Source organism: Polyodon spathula, chromosome 3 (assembly GCF_017654505.1).
Source record: "Polyodon spathula isolate WHYD16114869_AA chromosome 3, ASM1765450v1, whole genome shotgun sequence".
Lineage (NCBI taxonomy): Eukaryota > Metazoa > Chordata > Actinopteri > Acipenseriformes > Polyodontidae > Polyodon > Polyodon spathula.
Window position 1 is genome coordinate 4,556,320 of NC_054536.1, and position 16,082 is coordinate 4,572,401.

At 37.7% G+C, this 16,082-nt stretch overlaps 1 protein-coding gene across 1 annotated transcript in view; it reads right to left on the reverse strand.

The window, feature by feature from the left end:
• LOC121310805 (double-stranded RNA-specific editase B2-like) overlaps positions 1-16,082 on the reverse strand; it is a 156,168-nt gene that overhangs the window by 52,393 nt on the left and 87,693 nt on the right. The window contains exon 2 of the mRNA XM_041243728.1: positions 2,656-2,742. Within this exon, the coding sequence (XP_041099662.1) occupies positions 2,656-2,742 (87 nt within the window). The remainder of the gene's footprint in view (positions 1-2,655; positions 2,743-16,082) is intronic.

Consider the following 16,082-nt stretch of genomic DNA (forward strand, 5'->3'; position numbering starts at 1 on the left):
GATTTCTCCGGACAGTAGATGGGTGTACCAGGGTCCCATTGTTTTCTACCAATTCTGAGCTGATGGCATTGCTGGACATCTTTCGACTGCGAAGGGAAGTAAGCATGATGTGTCTTTCATCTGCTGCAGTAAGTTTCCTTGGCCGACCACTGCGTCTACGGTCCTCAACGTTGCCCGTTTCTTTGTGCTTCTTCAAAAGAGCTTGGACAGCACATCTGGAAACCCATCTGCCTTGAAATTTCTGCCTGGGAGAGACCTTGCTGATGCAGTAATGCTAGTACATTCGTATCTCAGAGAAACTGTACTGCTGAACCTCGCCTTCTTTAATATTAGTCTAACAAGGGTATCCATGCATCATAAAAAATGTATTTTCACTGAAGCCCAGGAGGAGAAATGAAGACAGCAACTCCTGTTTCAATTAATTCCACAGCGCCAAGGAATTCTCAATAAAAGCAATCGTCTTTATTTCAATATATTGAAAATCAGGTAAACATAATAATGGCTTACGCGTTTCAACCCGTAGGTCTTCCTCAGAGCACAATAGAGATTTATGCACACACACACACACACACACACACACACACACACACACACACACACACACACACACACACATATAAAGCCTTCAGAAGGATTAGTATATAGAAGGATGACATGATCTTTCCTCCCCTCCACTGAAAAGGCTACACAGAACAGAAAGCCACTGTATGTATATGTTTTTTAACAAAGGAATGAGCGAGCCTGGAGTATTCCATGAGAAATGATACCGAGATGAGAAGCTGTTTACAAGATGCTCTCTGCAACTCCAAGCTTGACAGCTCAAACACGTGCTGTTCAGTACACTGAGCATTTTGCCTTGTGGTAATACAAGAAAGCCATGTGTAGTACATACTGTATTTATGAAGTGGTTATGTGTTGATATTGCAGATATACTCTAAAGCATTTTATATAAAACAGTATATGGTTCTTTATAAAAGTGTAATATAGTAAATGTATGGCAAAGTATAATAAAAGCATAGTATAAGCAATGTAAAGAATAGATAAGTATTGTAAAGAACAATGAGGTGTGGTAAATCAAACAAACATGGGAAACTGGGGTAAACTGGTAAATGCATAGCATGACCATGGGAAGACTGTAAAATAGCATGCAAAAATACCCATTGCATTTTAAGGTATGCATGTTGTGAGTGTTTATGATGCTCTTTTGTTTTTTTTTTATATATTTTTTAATGTAGTAGACTATCCTGATGGTTGATAAAAGCATGAATCATACACTCTTAACAAGAGGTGACTGCTATGCTCTGGTTTGCTGATGATTACTAGGACACGTCTCCATTTTAAACATTAGATTTAATCCCATATTAGTCTTTAACAAATAAAATCTAAAATCCTAGTGCTGGGATTGGGGGTTTACAGTAAGCTTTATCACAGCGTTTCAGTGCTCAGATCAGATATAAACACTTTACTACTAAAACTATGTAGGTAAGAAGAAGTTATTGTGAGGAGGGGATCAAATCAATAGCTGTCACAAACACTGTATTTTTTCACTTAAACAACAGCATTAAATATGCAGTACACTGCTAACACAACGACAATAAAATTAAACCCTGACAATAAAACAGGGGCCAGCAGGGAAAGCGATCTGTGTTGATATTTACAAAATCGACCGTGTTTCACAGACAATTGAATTGGATCTAATGCAGACAATTGAATTTGATCTAATGTAACTGTGAGTTCTGTGTGTCAGTGTACAGTATATAATGTGCTAATGTAACTGTGAGTTCTGTGTGTCAGTGTACAGTATATAATGTGCTAATGTAACTGCGAGTTCTGTGTGTCAGTGTACAGTATATAATGTGCTAATGTAATTGCGAGTTCTGTGTGTCAGTGTACAGTATATAATGTGCTAATGTAACTGTGAGTTCTGTGTGTCAGTGTACAGTATATAATGTGCTAATGTAACTGTGAGTTCTGTGTGTCAGTGTACAGTATATAATGTGCTAATGTAACTGTGAGTTCTGTGTGTCAGTGTACAGTATATAATGTGCTAATGTAATTGTGAGTTCTGTGTGTCAGTGTACAGTATATAATGTGCTAATGTAACTGTGAGTTGTGTGTGTCAGTGTACAGTATATAATGTGCTAATGTAATTGTGAGTTCTGTGTGTCTGTGTACAGTATATAATGTGCTAATGTAACTGTGAGTTGTTCTGTGTGTCACTGTACAGGACAAAATGTGCTAATGTAACTGAGTTCTCTGTGTCAGTGTACAGTATATAATGTACAGGGAGAAACGCAAGGGATACAAACAGAGATCAATCTACATTCAAATGTTTTGCGTATCAAGCAATGCAACTTTAAAACCGAATAACAATCTCTCCTGTCAAAAAGATTTTTCAGGGATGAACAAAAAATGTACCATGTTCACTCCTTAAACTTCATACATGGGACACATTTGTTCTTCAGTGCATTTTAACATGATTTCATTCATTTGAAATTATTCCGAACTACAAAACCGTGACATCATGTTTTTATTCTTGCTTTTATAATAATCAGTGTCACTCAAGAATGCAAGATTTTGCTGCTGGTACATTCATGCATGCCAATTGCCTAGATTAAAAAACAAAAGGAAACGATTAAGGAGAAAGCGACTTACTTAAATTATCTTCATCCTGTGTGCTCGTAGCCCCTGGACTCAAATACTTGAAAGGACCAATGAAAGCAGAAAGCATGCTTACTTTCTCTGAAAGAAAAATAAAACACAATCACCATTTAAGTGTAACACAAACCCTGAAATTAAAAAGGTTTTGAGTCCCTGTGGCTTATATACAAAATGCTGACAAATGTCATGGTTTATATATTGTAAACATGTGACTTTATCTATTGTAGTGATACTGTAAAAAAGGTTAAGGCTCCTTGGTTATCTGCAGTTATTCAATTCAGTGTATTACTCTATATATCACCAAAGAACAAAAACAAAAGCTTTGCATCTGTACTGTAGTTTCAGGTTTCAGTGATCTGTGTTTGCTTTCTCATTGCACAGGTTCACATTAAGGATGCCACATGGTTCAACGGTTTCAGCACAGGCAGTGTACAATTGACAAGCTGGACGGATCCTTAATTAGCGTCTCTGCATCTGAACAGTTCTTAATGATCAAGAGTTTTAATGGTCTCATGCAAGAGAAAGAGAAAAGGAAAGTAATAAAAACAAGGGAAGCCGATCCTTTTAACTCGGGCGAGAGACTTCCACAACGTCTTAGGTATCTGAAGTAAGGGACATCAAGGGACATCTGCAGTATGTGCTTCACTCTTACCACCCCACTAGAATACAGTTACTATATTCAGAGTATTTACTGCAATCCAGTATCACATGGGACTTGTATGATGTGTGATACGTTGAATATTCATATGCTGTCATTTATAAGTTATTTATTTGAAAGAAAACAGCAATATGAAACAGTGTTATTAAAAACGTTTCTGGTCATCCAGGATCACCTTGAAATAAAAAAAATAAATAAAATAAAAAAAATCTCAAAAAATGACACTGGGTTTTACTAGATTGTGTGTAGTGGACTCACAATCTAGGGCGAATGGCTGGAGGTGCATTAATAAATGGACAATAGACTCAATGCCATGATGCCTGAAGGTTTAAATAGAAAGGAATAGTAGATGGTTACATGGTTACCATGGCATCAAAAGCCTAGAAGTACCTCCGCGGTTTGCTTTCAAACAGACATTCCCTTGACAGAGGTATGTGCTAGAAGTTGGATCGTTTGAGCAAAAATATGTTTCTTCCTCTCAAGAAGAATCTTAGTCTTCACTTTTACAAGAACTCTCACTCTCACCATTGTATTAGTTCACTCTGTAAACAGGGGATCTTCTACTCAGCAATGCTTTGGTTTAGACTGTTACTGAACAGGCTTATTTTTATATATATATATATATTTTTCTACAGGACACATTACCTCCTGCAAGATCTTTTTTCTTTTCCCATAATTATGATGTCTTTTTATATCTCCCTTGATGGACTCCCCATTACCCAGTGGTCTGCAGCTATGCTGCAAAAATGAACTATTGCTAAAACACGGAGCAGAAAACAATTCTACTCAGAGGGAGTGTTCTGCTGCTTGATATAAGTGTTCAGAAAGGGGCTCCACAAACACAGTTTGTAGTCACTAGCTGGAATCCAATCTATGTAAAAGAATGCCACTTCTTCCCCGGTAGAGCGATTACATTCCTCACCGCCTAAATGTGTGGACCTCTAAAAGTGTTACAATTTGAAAAGTATAACAGACTTGGAAAAGAAGAAGTAAAGTGAGTGGGAAGCACAATGTGAGAGGTGGATTTTCTTTCAATTGGGTACCTGTTGTCCTCCATTAAATTGCACTGCAATCAATGTAAAATCCAATTCCGCCTCAGGAAATTAGATCTAGATCCTTGTAATAGTGTTTGAAAAGCTCAGCTTTTTTATGTTACCCTCAGATAACTACCTTGAGGAAGAGTATTTAATGAAAAACGCTGGCAAGAAGTTTAGTCACACCTCTGCCGCGTGGGAATAACTACACAGCAGCACTGTTTGGGGCCCTGAATCACTTTGTATTGAAATGGTTTCTAAGTAGCGTCCAATGCATTCTTTTGGTTTATTGAATTTTTTATTTGTTTTTAGATTTCTATTGAATAATTTTAACCCTAATTTAATAGTCTGCCAAGAGACAGCTAAGGTATTTATAGTTGTTCTTCAGTTTATTTGCTGGAAGAGCAGTTGACCACTTGCTATATAAATAAAGGTCTTCCTTTTCTTAACTAAGAGCTGTGATGACAGAAATGTTAGAACTGCCCCATCTTAAGACAGTGGTGTTATTATCATAACAAGTTTATCAAGTGAGCACTGTTTTTATTCACAGCTTCTCTAGTTCTCTCAAAATATTACACTTCAAAAGAGCAGAATCCACTCTTTCACACCTAGTTTAAATTCAGCATGCATCTTGATGTTCTAGATGCTGGTACAGTAGCTTTAATACTCTGTAATTCATCGAATCAAACAGATGATGCACCATTCATGCAATGGCGTTGTAGATTTGTATTCAAGTCAATTATGGAGCATTCTTCTATTATTTCTACTAGGTAGTGTTGAAACAGCAATAGAAACCGTAGGACGATTGGGCTAATAAGATCAGAACATTTGCATAGCTGATTGTATAAACAGGGCTTTTCACTAATCTCTTCAAGGAGAAACACATTTCCCTTTATTCATACCAATTGCAAATATGTAAAGCAAACACATATTAATGCAAAATAATACTGATTTATTTTCTGTTGTTGGAAAACAATAAGCTCTGGCTTTAAATATTGCATTTTAAAGACAAATAAGAATTACTTAATAGTTTCAAACATAATTATGAAATATAAACTGTTATCAACAGTAGTTATGCAAGAAAAGATAAATAACTAATTAAACAAATTTCATAACTTACCTACTTTTACAATGGGTTTTATTTTTTACTGTGTCACTGTTTGATAACACTGTTGAAAAGTTCTAGGTTTAATAACATTGTTGTAACAGATTTAGATTCCCTTACATATATTTTGGTTGCGTAATTACAGATTAGACCTATTAGTATTTAATGAAAATTACATAATGGAAAACTGTTAATCCCTGTATTATCAGGAATTTAAATAACATGTTTTCTTATATACAGTTTTGTGCTTGAAAAGACAATATCATGTATTTTGCCTCTACTGCCACTGAAGGAGGTAAAGAGCCCTTCCAGATAGCCCCGTGGTAAAATATAACAAATGGGACACTTAGCACACTATTCAAACAATGCATTTGCCCCCAAATTATTATTATTATTTTTTTAATTTGTAGCAAACGTGGTCAAAGTACCTTAGCCCTGTAGTGTGATTTTTGTGACGTGCTTTCCCCAGTCTTTGTCCATCAGTGCTGGTGCCGGGAGTCAGCTTTTGGGGCGTGGCCTCATTTACATGTTAACTTTGAGCGATTTTGATGATGGGCCAGAGGGGGGCATGTTCCACATCACAGTATAAAAGGCTGTGCGAAGCAAATCACAGTATGAAACCACACAATCCCGGATGTGGAAAACAGAAAGGTAGGACCATCTGCATGTGTTAGCATGAACATTGCCAAGTCATGCAGCATGCAAACAGTATATGGGAACAATCCATACCCCCCTGCTATCAAATCTATCTGCTACGGGACTATAACAGTAAGTAGGATGGCAGTCCTATATTTTAAACATCTCTCCAAATTCCATTTCAACATACGAAGACCTTGCTAGAGTTGCTTCTGATAAGGTTAGTGGCACAGTTGCCAGCCAATAATAACAGAATGGCAATGGCTTGGGCCAACAAACCATGGTAATAGCCTATGAGAAGTGGCAATGGTGGTTATTGACAAGGGTTAGGTAGCAGGTATATATATAAAAAAAAGATTGTACTCAATCTAATGAGACTGCATTGGCATCACAAAGAGTGACAGCTCATTGAATTACAAGGATGAAAAAGGTTCTTCAGGGTGGAGATACATTTGAAAAGTTAACACTACAGGGAAGTGTCCAAAATAAGGAACACCAGCAAAGTTTTCTTGGGAGACGACAAGACAGACCTAGGAACATTTTGAAAGTAGCAGGGGAAATAAAATATGAATTGTGGCATTGGTAGGATCTGCCAAGCACATGACACCAAGGGAAATAACTACTTTTACAGCAATGCTTCCACTGTGGCAGTCAAGGTTGCGAAACAAAAGACTTTTATTTTGGAAACTTTCAAAAATACACAAGACGGAGCCCTTGAATGCTTTAGACAGAATAACAGTTATTTGCTTCTCCTACCAGCTTATAGAACCACGCACAATGATTTTTTTTTCTTAAATAAATGATGTCAGTAAAATCAGTTTTCTTCCTCCCATTTTCTTCCCCTCCTATCTACATAACAACCCTTCTGATATAATTGCTCTGCATGAATAACTCTATACAGTTCATAACCATTAAACAATTAATATAACATATAACATTTAGAATTATGAATTTTACACGTGTATAATGTGGTTCATGGATTATGATTTCCTGGAGATAAAAAAACATTGTGTGCATGTGTATATGTATATATATATATATATATATATATATATATATATATATATATATATATATATATATATATATATATATATATATATGGCATTGTTCCAGTAATATACAATCCTTGTACATGGATTGTTGGCAAGAGAAGTGTACATTATCTGTTGCTGTAGCAGCCTGATAACAAGTAGTAATTTATCTAATTTCTGAAGTAGAGCATTTACATATATTTTCTTGTAATGCGTTTATGAGACAAGCAAGGGCTGATCTTCAACTTCTTAAAGTCAACATGAAATCAGAATGGAAACGATACACTGTACACTTATGTGTTGCTTAGTCAAAGAAGCATGCAAACCCTTTTAAAGAATTTAATTAAACTTTGTGTAGTTCTTTTTTTCACATACTTTTGTCATGTTTTACTGACTCTCTTGATTTTCCTTTTGTCCTCATTAATTAGTAAGAAAATGCTTCATATGTATTCCATTGTCAACACTAAGTAAATGCTATTCCATCATGAATAATGACAGTGTAATGATGAATACAAGGTTCACATTGGCATTAATGGGATTTTAAATAAAGCGTGACTATACTTTTATGCTTCACCAGATGACATGACACAGCTACTGTATACTTTGCAGTGGACTGAAAACTCACTACATAAAACTATGAATTGTAATACACCCCTACCTCTGTCTTATCACAAGACATTTGGGCCTCCTACTAAACTCCAAACACAGATATCATGTAGTGGTTTAGTTCAATACAAAAAGGGCATATTGGTGTCACAAAAGATGTTTGGTAAAAGTATTTCCATGGTCAGACACCAAGGAAAAAGATAAATGGACACTGCCAGTTTGGGAAGCCAGTGTTGCCATGGTTTTCTACTTGTTAAGGGGAGATCACAAATCACAAGATAGTTCAACTAAGGTTTCATATGGTTGTTTTATTTATTTATTTATTTATTTAATTTATTATAGTGAAAAGGTTAGGATTCAAGCTCTGAAAATAAATTGTATTTGTCTTGGCGTTGCAGTTTTTAAAAACAAGAATTATTTCAAAAGCTCATGAGACATACTGTATTTTATATTCTACTCCAAGGGCAGTCTGGGGAGAGCTACACCACGCAAGTACTGTTTTGTACTGGTTGCAGCAACATACAGCATATTTTCTTCACGCAAGTGTGAAAAACGAAATAAGGAAAAAGGATGTAACAGCTTAGCTCTTTCACATCTGGTGGATGAACTTACACCAGTAATCTTAAATGCTGAGACTGCCGAACAGGCTGCTAAAAGAGTAACTGCCAGAATGAAAAAGAGTTATTGGCAGCAGTCTGAAGGGGTCACTGAGATGGGATAAGTGCTGCGCTGATCAGACTGAGGCTGACAACACGGTTGCCCTTCTAGTGCAAAAGACATGCCTGCTAACCTGTCTGCCATGCAAAGTGCACAGCCCTGGTAGCCTCACATTAAGCACTGAAAAACTGTCCCTGTAAAGAAAATTATTACAATACACAACATGTAGTGTAGTATAGTATACTGTAGTGGAAAAGGAGTCTTATGAATGAAAAGAAGCTTTTGACTTAGATTTATAGGCCAACAATCTGCAATGTATTCCTTCTGTGACTTTCATCCTGTCATTAGAATCATTCATTTGATTACATGTTGATACGTCTGTTTTATTTAAGTCAGGGTGATCCAGACCCCAGAAACAGCCAGGTACAAACTTGATGTACAAGACAAACAACATTTGAGCTGCATCCAGTTTGATCTCCCTGCTTCATCTTGTCTGTATCAAAATGTTTAATAAATAAAAGCTTTTGATGCTTTCCATCATTACATATACAATCAGGCTGAATGTTGCCAGTGTTTCGTTCAGCAGTAGTTACTGCACCAGTGGGCACAGAAAGCACAGATGGGACTCAGACAGTTTTTCATTGCCTGTTCCATACGATAGAACTCAACACATCTGGTATGCAGTGAAAAGCATCTTTGCACTAATTTGTTTGTCACTATATATTGAAAGGACTATCTGTCATTCTGCCATGCTTTGCTTGCACTGTGATGTTTGAAGACATGGCTAGTCACAAGTTTCAGCTGTTGGCCGCCTGGGATATACTTATGGCAGCCGCACTGTAATGTGCTGAAATCACAGAAAAATAAAAAAAAGCTTAAAGAAGCAGTGGCATTTCCCAACATGATACTGCTGCCATATGGGGAAGAGAAGATACCTAGTAGAGTACTTTAGTTAGGCTAGTCCCTGTCTGAGGGTCCTAGTTTTTAACTAGACTGCACTTATGGCCAACCCTGTGTACTGTTGGCCAATAAAGGTCCTCATTCACTAAACAGCGGTAACGTGTTTTTACACGCAGTATGCCCCTTTACTGCGTGCTTTGCGCACATGCTGTATTCACTAACCAGTGGCAGGCAACGTGGATAAAGTATCACGTTCGAGTCATTTAAATATAATGAATAATGTTAATGTGTGCAAATGTATGCAACTCATTCATATGAAAACCATATTCACTTAAGGGTGCTAACTTTACTAGGTGCCTCAGCGTGTATTAAAAGTACCGCTTATTGAAACCAGGCGGTGTCACAGAACCAGCAGAAGAGCTGCACAGGAGAGCGAGAGTCAGGGAGAGAGTATTTTGGATTAGGCAGATGTTACTAGGGCTGTGTGAGGAGGCGGTAATAACTAGACACAGATCATACTAGCCATATATGTAGGGTCCTGGAAAATTCACGATATCACGAATTTCAAAGAAAAATATGTCTACCTACTGTGAAAAATATGCATGGCATAGGTGGAGATTAAGGGACCAAGAAAATGGTAAAGGGGCCAATTCATAATGATGAATTCTGATCGAATCGATGTAAATCAGATCAAAATTTTCTGTTCCTATCAGATTCAGAAAATTTGTAGTTTTTAAATATATAGATCTTAAATTAAATAGCACTTTTAGCTGTTTTAGAAAAGATTTGGGTGGCTCTTTAAAGAGTCTTTGGTGGTTTTGCCGATGCTTCCCCTCATGATGTTGTCTATGGCTGCACTGCTCCTCCGGGTTCATCTCCTAACCCCACTGCTGCTGGTCCCACCCCCTGCACAGCTGTGTGATCTCCTAGATGCATAATATTTAGAAACGCATCTCAGCAATTTTTAGGATGCAGTAACTGACAGGAGCAGAACATTCCATTACCAACGGACATAGACAGAATGTGGCTGGCCCCTTATTCTCCACCAGCTAAGTTGCTTGGCCCCTTATTCTCCACCTATGCCATATGCATTTTATTTTCCTTACAGTATTTTACATTACTCTTCACGTCCCGAATTCATTTAAAGCTTTTATCAAGTAGAAGCAGCGCTGCAGTACACAGTCTGGCGTCAGTGCCGTGCATTTGGTTACTGCGTCAACGGGGTCAAACAAATGCCAGCTTCATGATTGGTGAATTCCTCATACTGTACAATGACGTAACATGCGAGTCAGAGGTGGGGAGTTTAAAATGGCTGTTTAAATAGTGTTGATTTATCAGCTTGCAGTGTTTAACAAGTTCAGGCTAAGCAATTACCGAACGAGCCGGTCACAATCACAGGATCGTTTAAAAAGAGCACAGAAAGGGGAGAAACACGTCACGTCAGCACGTCGGAATTAGAGGAAGTCTTTTTGCAGTCTTTCTTAATGAAAAAAATCCCTAATTGTGGAGCTGTGCCCAACAGTGACTCACTCAGACGAGAGCATCTCCAAAAAGTGTATTTTATAAAGAAAAACACAAAAGATTCAGGTTTGCAGTTAACGTTTATCCCGTGTTTAATATTTTGGGATTAAAGGCAGCAAAAAATTAATGTGTCAGCATACATTTTTAAGGTTTAGCCTACAAAAGTCAAAAATGTTGCTGGGTATGTCATTCAAGGTTGTTTTTAAAAAAATATATTTTGTGTCTGCTTGTTACTTTTTTTTGCAGCCAACACAGACCATTTTAAACTGACTCTAGTTTCCAGTTTGTTTCATTTTTAAAGATTGTTTCAATAGCGACTTGAGTTCCAGTGTTACAATGTAGGCTACTTTTACATCCTCAGACAGTCCGGGATATATGAAGATTACAAGGCAGGTGTATAGCCTATGCAACACTTGTTTGTGCCCGCTCTCCGCCTGTTTGTGGATTGCCTCGTTGTGTGATGAGCCTGCCTGCCTGATTCAGTCACCAGGTACTTGTGATATTTAAGTAGGCTATGCTCAAAATAGCTTTAAAATATACAAAAGAAGCTGTAAATGTCCAATAAATGAATGCACACAGAGTGCGAGTTGAGGTGCAGTCATAAATACAAGCAATCAAACAGCATCTAATGTTAAAAAAGTGACGTTTAGCCAAACACCATTTGAATTGTAAAGAGTGAACTTTTAATTGACTGGGCGAGTGCTTTGCTGACTTTTGATTAATATTACAAAATAAATCAGAGGGAGATCAAGCTGAACAAACTATATATATCTATCGATCTATATATATATATATATATATATATTTGGGGGGGGGGATTTTTATTTAGCACAATTTTATTAAACATAAATGTTCCATTAACAATTACTTTCTCTGCTTGGACTGTCTCCTATGGAGAGCATTTATTTTGTCTCTAATGTTTCATTGAAGTTAATGTTCTCGCTGATTCAGCACTAAATTTCCTACCACTTCTCCTGCTAATACATTAATCTCCAGGTCTGTAAACTTGAGATTCCTCACTCTGTCCCTGGGTTGCTGTCACTGTGACAAACTCATCACAATGAAACCATAGTTAGCTTTTCTTTCGAGTGCCCTTATATACTATAATAAAGTGTGTGCAAACATCATGCATAAATCCACGTGTTGAATTCTACGCTTTGTCACAACTTGCAAATGAACCATTTAGTGCTCTTTATTTGTGCATATAATTAGCTTAGTGAACAGAGCTACAGCTGGTTCATTTTTGTGCGCGGTGTGGCTTCTTCCCTCCTGCCCATTCTGCTCATTTACCACAGTTTAGTGAATGAGGCTGTAACAGGGGAGACCTGGACTGGCCGTCTGGCGTATGTACAATACTACAGCGGCAACCCAGGGGAATCAGCCTGTTAGCCATGGCAATGACACAGAGAGGTGGGGAAGAGGGTGTGTTGGCTTTCCCTCTCTCTGAGTGGCTGGGAGGTGGGCTTTGGGGGGTTGCTGGCTATAAACGAATGCTCTGTTGTTTCCTCGGCTCTGCTCCTTTAGACCAGACCGAGCCTGCGGAAGCGTGGCTAGTCCTGACAGGGACGAACAGAAAAAGGAAAATGAAAACCAAAATTCTGCAAAAAGACGCAAACGAGATAGAGAGAGAGAGAGAACGGGGAATCCTTGGGCAGACCCCGATAGTGTGCCAGGTAGCCAAAGAAATAGCAGAGTAGGATGGAGACCCAAGCTGTGCGGGCTGTGACGGCTGGGGTGACGCTGCCGAGTGCAGCACCTTTTATTTGTAGTTTGTTTACTGTCCTTTATTTTCATTGTTTCTTTCGCCTTTGGTTTTGATTATTCTTTTGAGCACCAGCGAGTGAGGCCGCACATGTACTGATTACCGCTCGCGGTATTCCTTTGGTAATGTTTACCATAGTTAGTAAGCAGGCCACTGACAACAGCGCCATCTGCGGTATAAATATAAAATAACAAAACAAAGAAGCTGACTAAAACTGGGCACCTGTGTGGTGTTCCAGTTACACTTCTCTGTCTGTGTCAATGAATTCTCCACCCTTCCACAGAGGCCCATAGTTTTCAGAAAGAAAAAAAAAAGTTGGGATGTGATATTATTATTATTATTATTATTATTATTATTATTATTATTATTATTATTATTATTATTATTATTATTATTATTATCAAATTATGGTAATGGCACATTTAAAAAAAGTGAATCTAACATTGGTTTGTTTAGTTCACAGGTGCCTGTGTTGTTTTGAACAGGATTTGTTTAACTCTGTACTGCCAAGGGTATGTTCCCATACCTATTTAATGCCTATTTTCTCAAGGTCAAATATATTAAACACTGGGCAGAAAAGAGTTAATACAACAAAGCAAGAGAGAAATGCCTAAACCACAACTCTTACCTCAAACCCTAACTCTTTTGGAGTTTTTGCCGTGTTTCCTTGTGTGACTTGTACACAAACAAAATCCCTGACATTACACCGTATTCAAAACTGTGCCAGTTACTGGAGGACCAAACTGAATCAGTGCCATCCTCACTACACGCAGTGGATCTACCCCCTAATCAATCAGTGCCATCCTCATGACACACAGTGGATCTACCCCTAATCAATTAGTGCCATCCTCACTACACACAGTGGATCTACCCCCTAATCAATCAGTGCCACCCTCACTACACACAGTGGATCTAACCCCTATTCACCCATGGTGGGCCTATTTCCTTGTGTTTGTATTTTCATGTAAAGAGACATTTAAAAGTAAAATGCATTATTTAATACAGACTGCCATTGTACATAGAGAACATTCAATATCTGCTTTATAGTTCTTTGTTTTGGCATTCTGTCTGCTAAACTACTAAATAATTTAGTTTATTGTATAAAACAGTTTGCCCTTACAAGAACATCTCCACTCTTTTTTGTAACTACCTTCATTTAATTGTTTATATTCAAGCCCAGGAGCCAAAATGCAACAAATGCAATCTGATAGCTCGTAATATCAATTAAAGACCTTTTCTAATTGTCTTCACTGTGCTAAGGATGAATTAGTGTCAATTAAAAAAGTGTGTGATTGAATGGGTTTAGATTGTAAACTGTATTTTAAGAAAGGAGTGTGCCTTTTTTATTTAACAGATGGACAGTCTCCTTTTACCCCCAGCCAACTACAAATTAATTTTGTTCAATGTCTCTGCTATATATCAAGAACCTTCAGACTCCTACAAGCCTGCTCGTTCCCCAGGAATAACAACCTTACACATTTAAATCACAAACTGAAAAGCTTTTAAGCACTTTTGAAGTGTTATTGTGTCCAAGATTGCACATTATTTAAACTTTAAGTGCAGTAGTGTTACTGTACTGTGCTACATAACAACCCTTAATGGAAACGGCATGAATTAAGTTTCATGGGAAAAAGCAACAATTCAGTTTTTAAATGTCACCTACCCTCAGAAAAGTAGCGTTATACTTAAAGTTCAAACAGATCAAATGTAACCATCAGAGCTAAAATAAAAAGTGAAAGGAGGTATGGACTAAGCTTGAAAAACATGACATGGCATGTGGACGAACTGAGGGCCCTCGGCTCAATTAACCCCCATTCTTACCCGTCTTCTAAACATTCATCTCACATCTATAAAAGCTATGCGCAGACAACTTTAAATGGCTCCCCAAAGAGACAAGTTAAAAGGCTTTTGGTGTAAACTTGTTTCTTTTAAAGGTGGTAGCTTATGAGTCATGGGCAGGTTATGCCAGCCCTTATCATTGAGATGATTATTTTATTACATAACCTCTTGTTTTATTTTATGACTCATGAGTAGCATGCACTGAATGCTTTTAATTATCTGGCTCTCTGTTAGCACTAGACTTCCATCAGAAAAGAGTTTCCACCAGGAGGAAAGGGGCCAAACTAACTTGACGTTTTTTGCAGCCCTAATTACCAGGGCTAATTAAGCAAATTCTTTCACTTTCTTGATTACAGGTTCTGCTGACGTGGCTGACACAACAGATTGGGCAGTATTGATCAGGGTTTTTACATGTAAAGTGTGCACCGCATTTTATAAACAAAAACACATACTGTTCATGTTACATACTATAATAACTAGTAATAAGCAACATAGGCAATTTACCTTGTGAGTAGCTGAAAAAGGGTAACAGTTTTATTCTGCAGGACACACTTTAAAGTGTCAGTGATTGACGTATGGTGATGTAAGAACACATTTCCTAAGGACTGTGCAGTACTTTCATCCAGGATGCATTCAATGCTTACTCATGCTGGTGACATTTTAAAATACGTGCTTATGCGTGGTTAAATGGCGTGTTAGCGATATGTACCTTTGCTTCATTTGAATAAAAAAAATGAATATTATGTGTGTTCATATGTCGTTACAGCTAAATTAAAGAAACATATTGTAGCGATTTGGGTTCCCGCAGGCTGTACAAAAGAGCTAGCTCTTTGTATAGCGGTATTGGTGCTATGCTTTAGTACGAGAGGTCCCGGGTTCGAGCCTGTGTGATGTGGCTGCCTGCATTAACCTAGATTGCTACAATATTATAAAGTGTTGCCATTTTCTTTACCAAATAATTTGTGAAATAGCATTTTGGTGAAAAGATAAGATGTGACTTAAACGAGAATCCAGTCTCTGCCTGTTTATTTTTACTTTTAACCTTTGTTGGCATCTTGCTTGACAGCATTAGTGACCACATGCACGATCGAAGAGTTGAAACGTACACACGTGACTAGCATGAACGGGAATCAAAGCAATCTACATAATAATGTATACCACCCTCATAAAGATCCAGATGCAGTGAGCACTGCCCACAGTCTGATAATTATGTAATACTCTTTATGAAGCTAGACACTGACATTTTGTTAGAAAAGTCTATTTAATTGCTCTAAGAGAGGACAAAAGATCTTCAGAATAGGAAAATCATCAGAGCTGACTAAACTCTTCCCTCTTTCTGCTGTTTTATCTTCCTCTGTGATGTGGACAACCTGTAGACACTTGTTTAAATCTGTCCCTGACAGGACAGTATGTACAGCTATGGCCAACAGCTGTGGATCACCTGCAGTGTCCAGAAATGTAGTGCTGCCCCTTTAAGTAATACAACGTAAGCAGTGATAGCACAAAGGAAGTAAGGTCAGGAACCGGAAGGATTGGACAGACACTGTGTGGATAGACACGGCAGCAGAGTGATTGAGTGGATTAGTGCAGGAGAATAGTAATAAACATCATTAATGTTAACTGATAAACCATGGAAGAAAGTTCATGGGAATTGAGACCCATCTGTGCA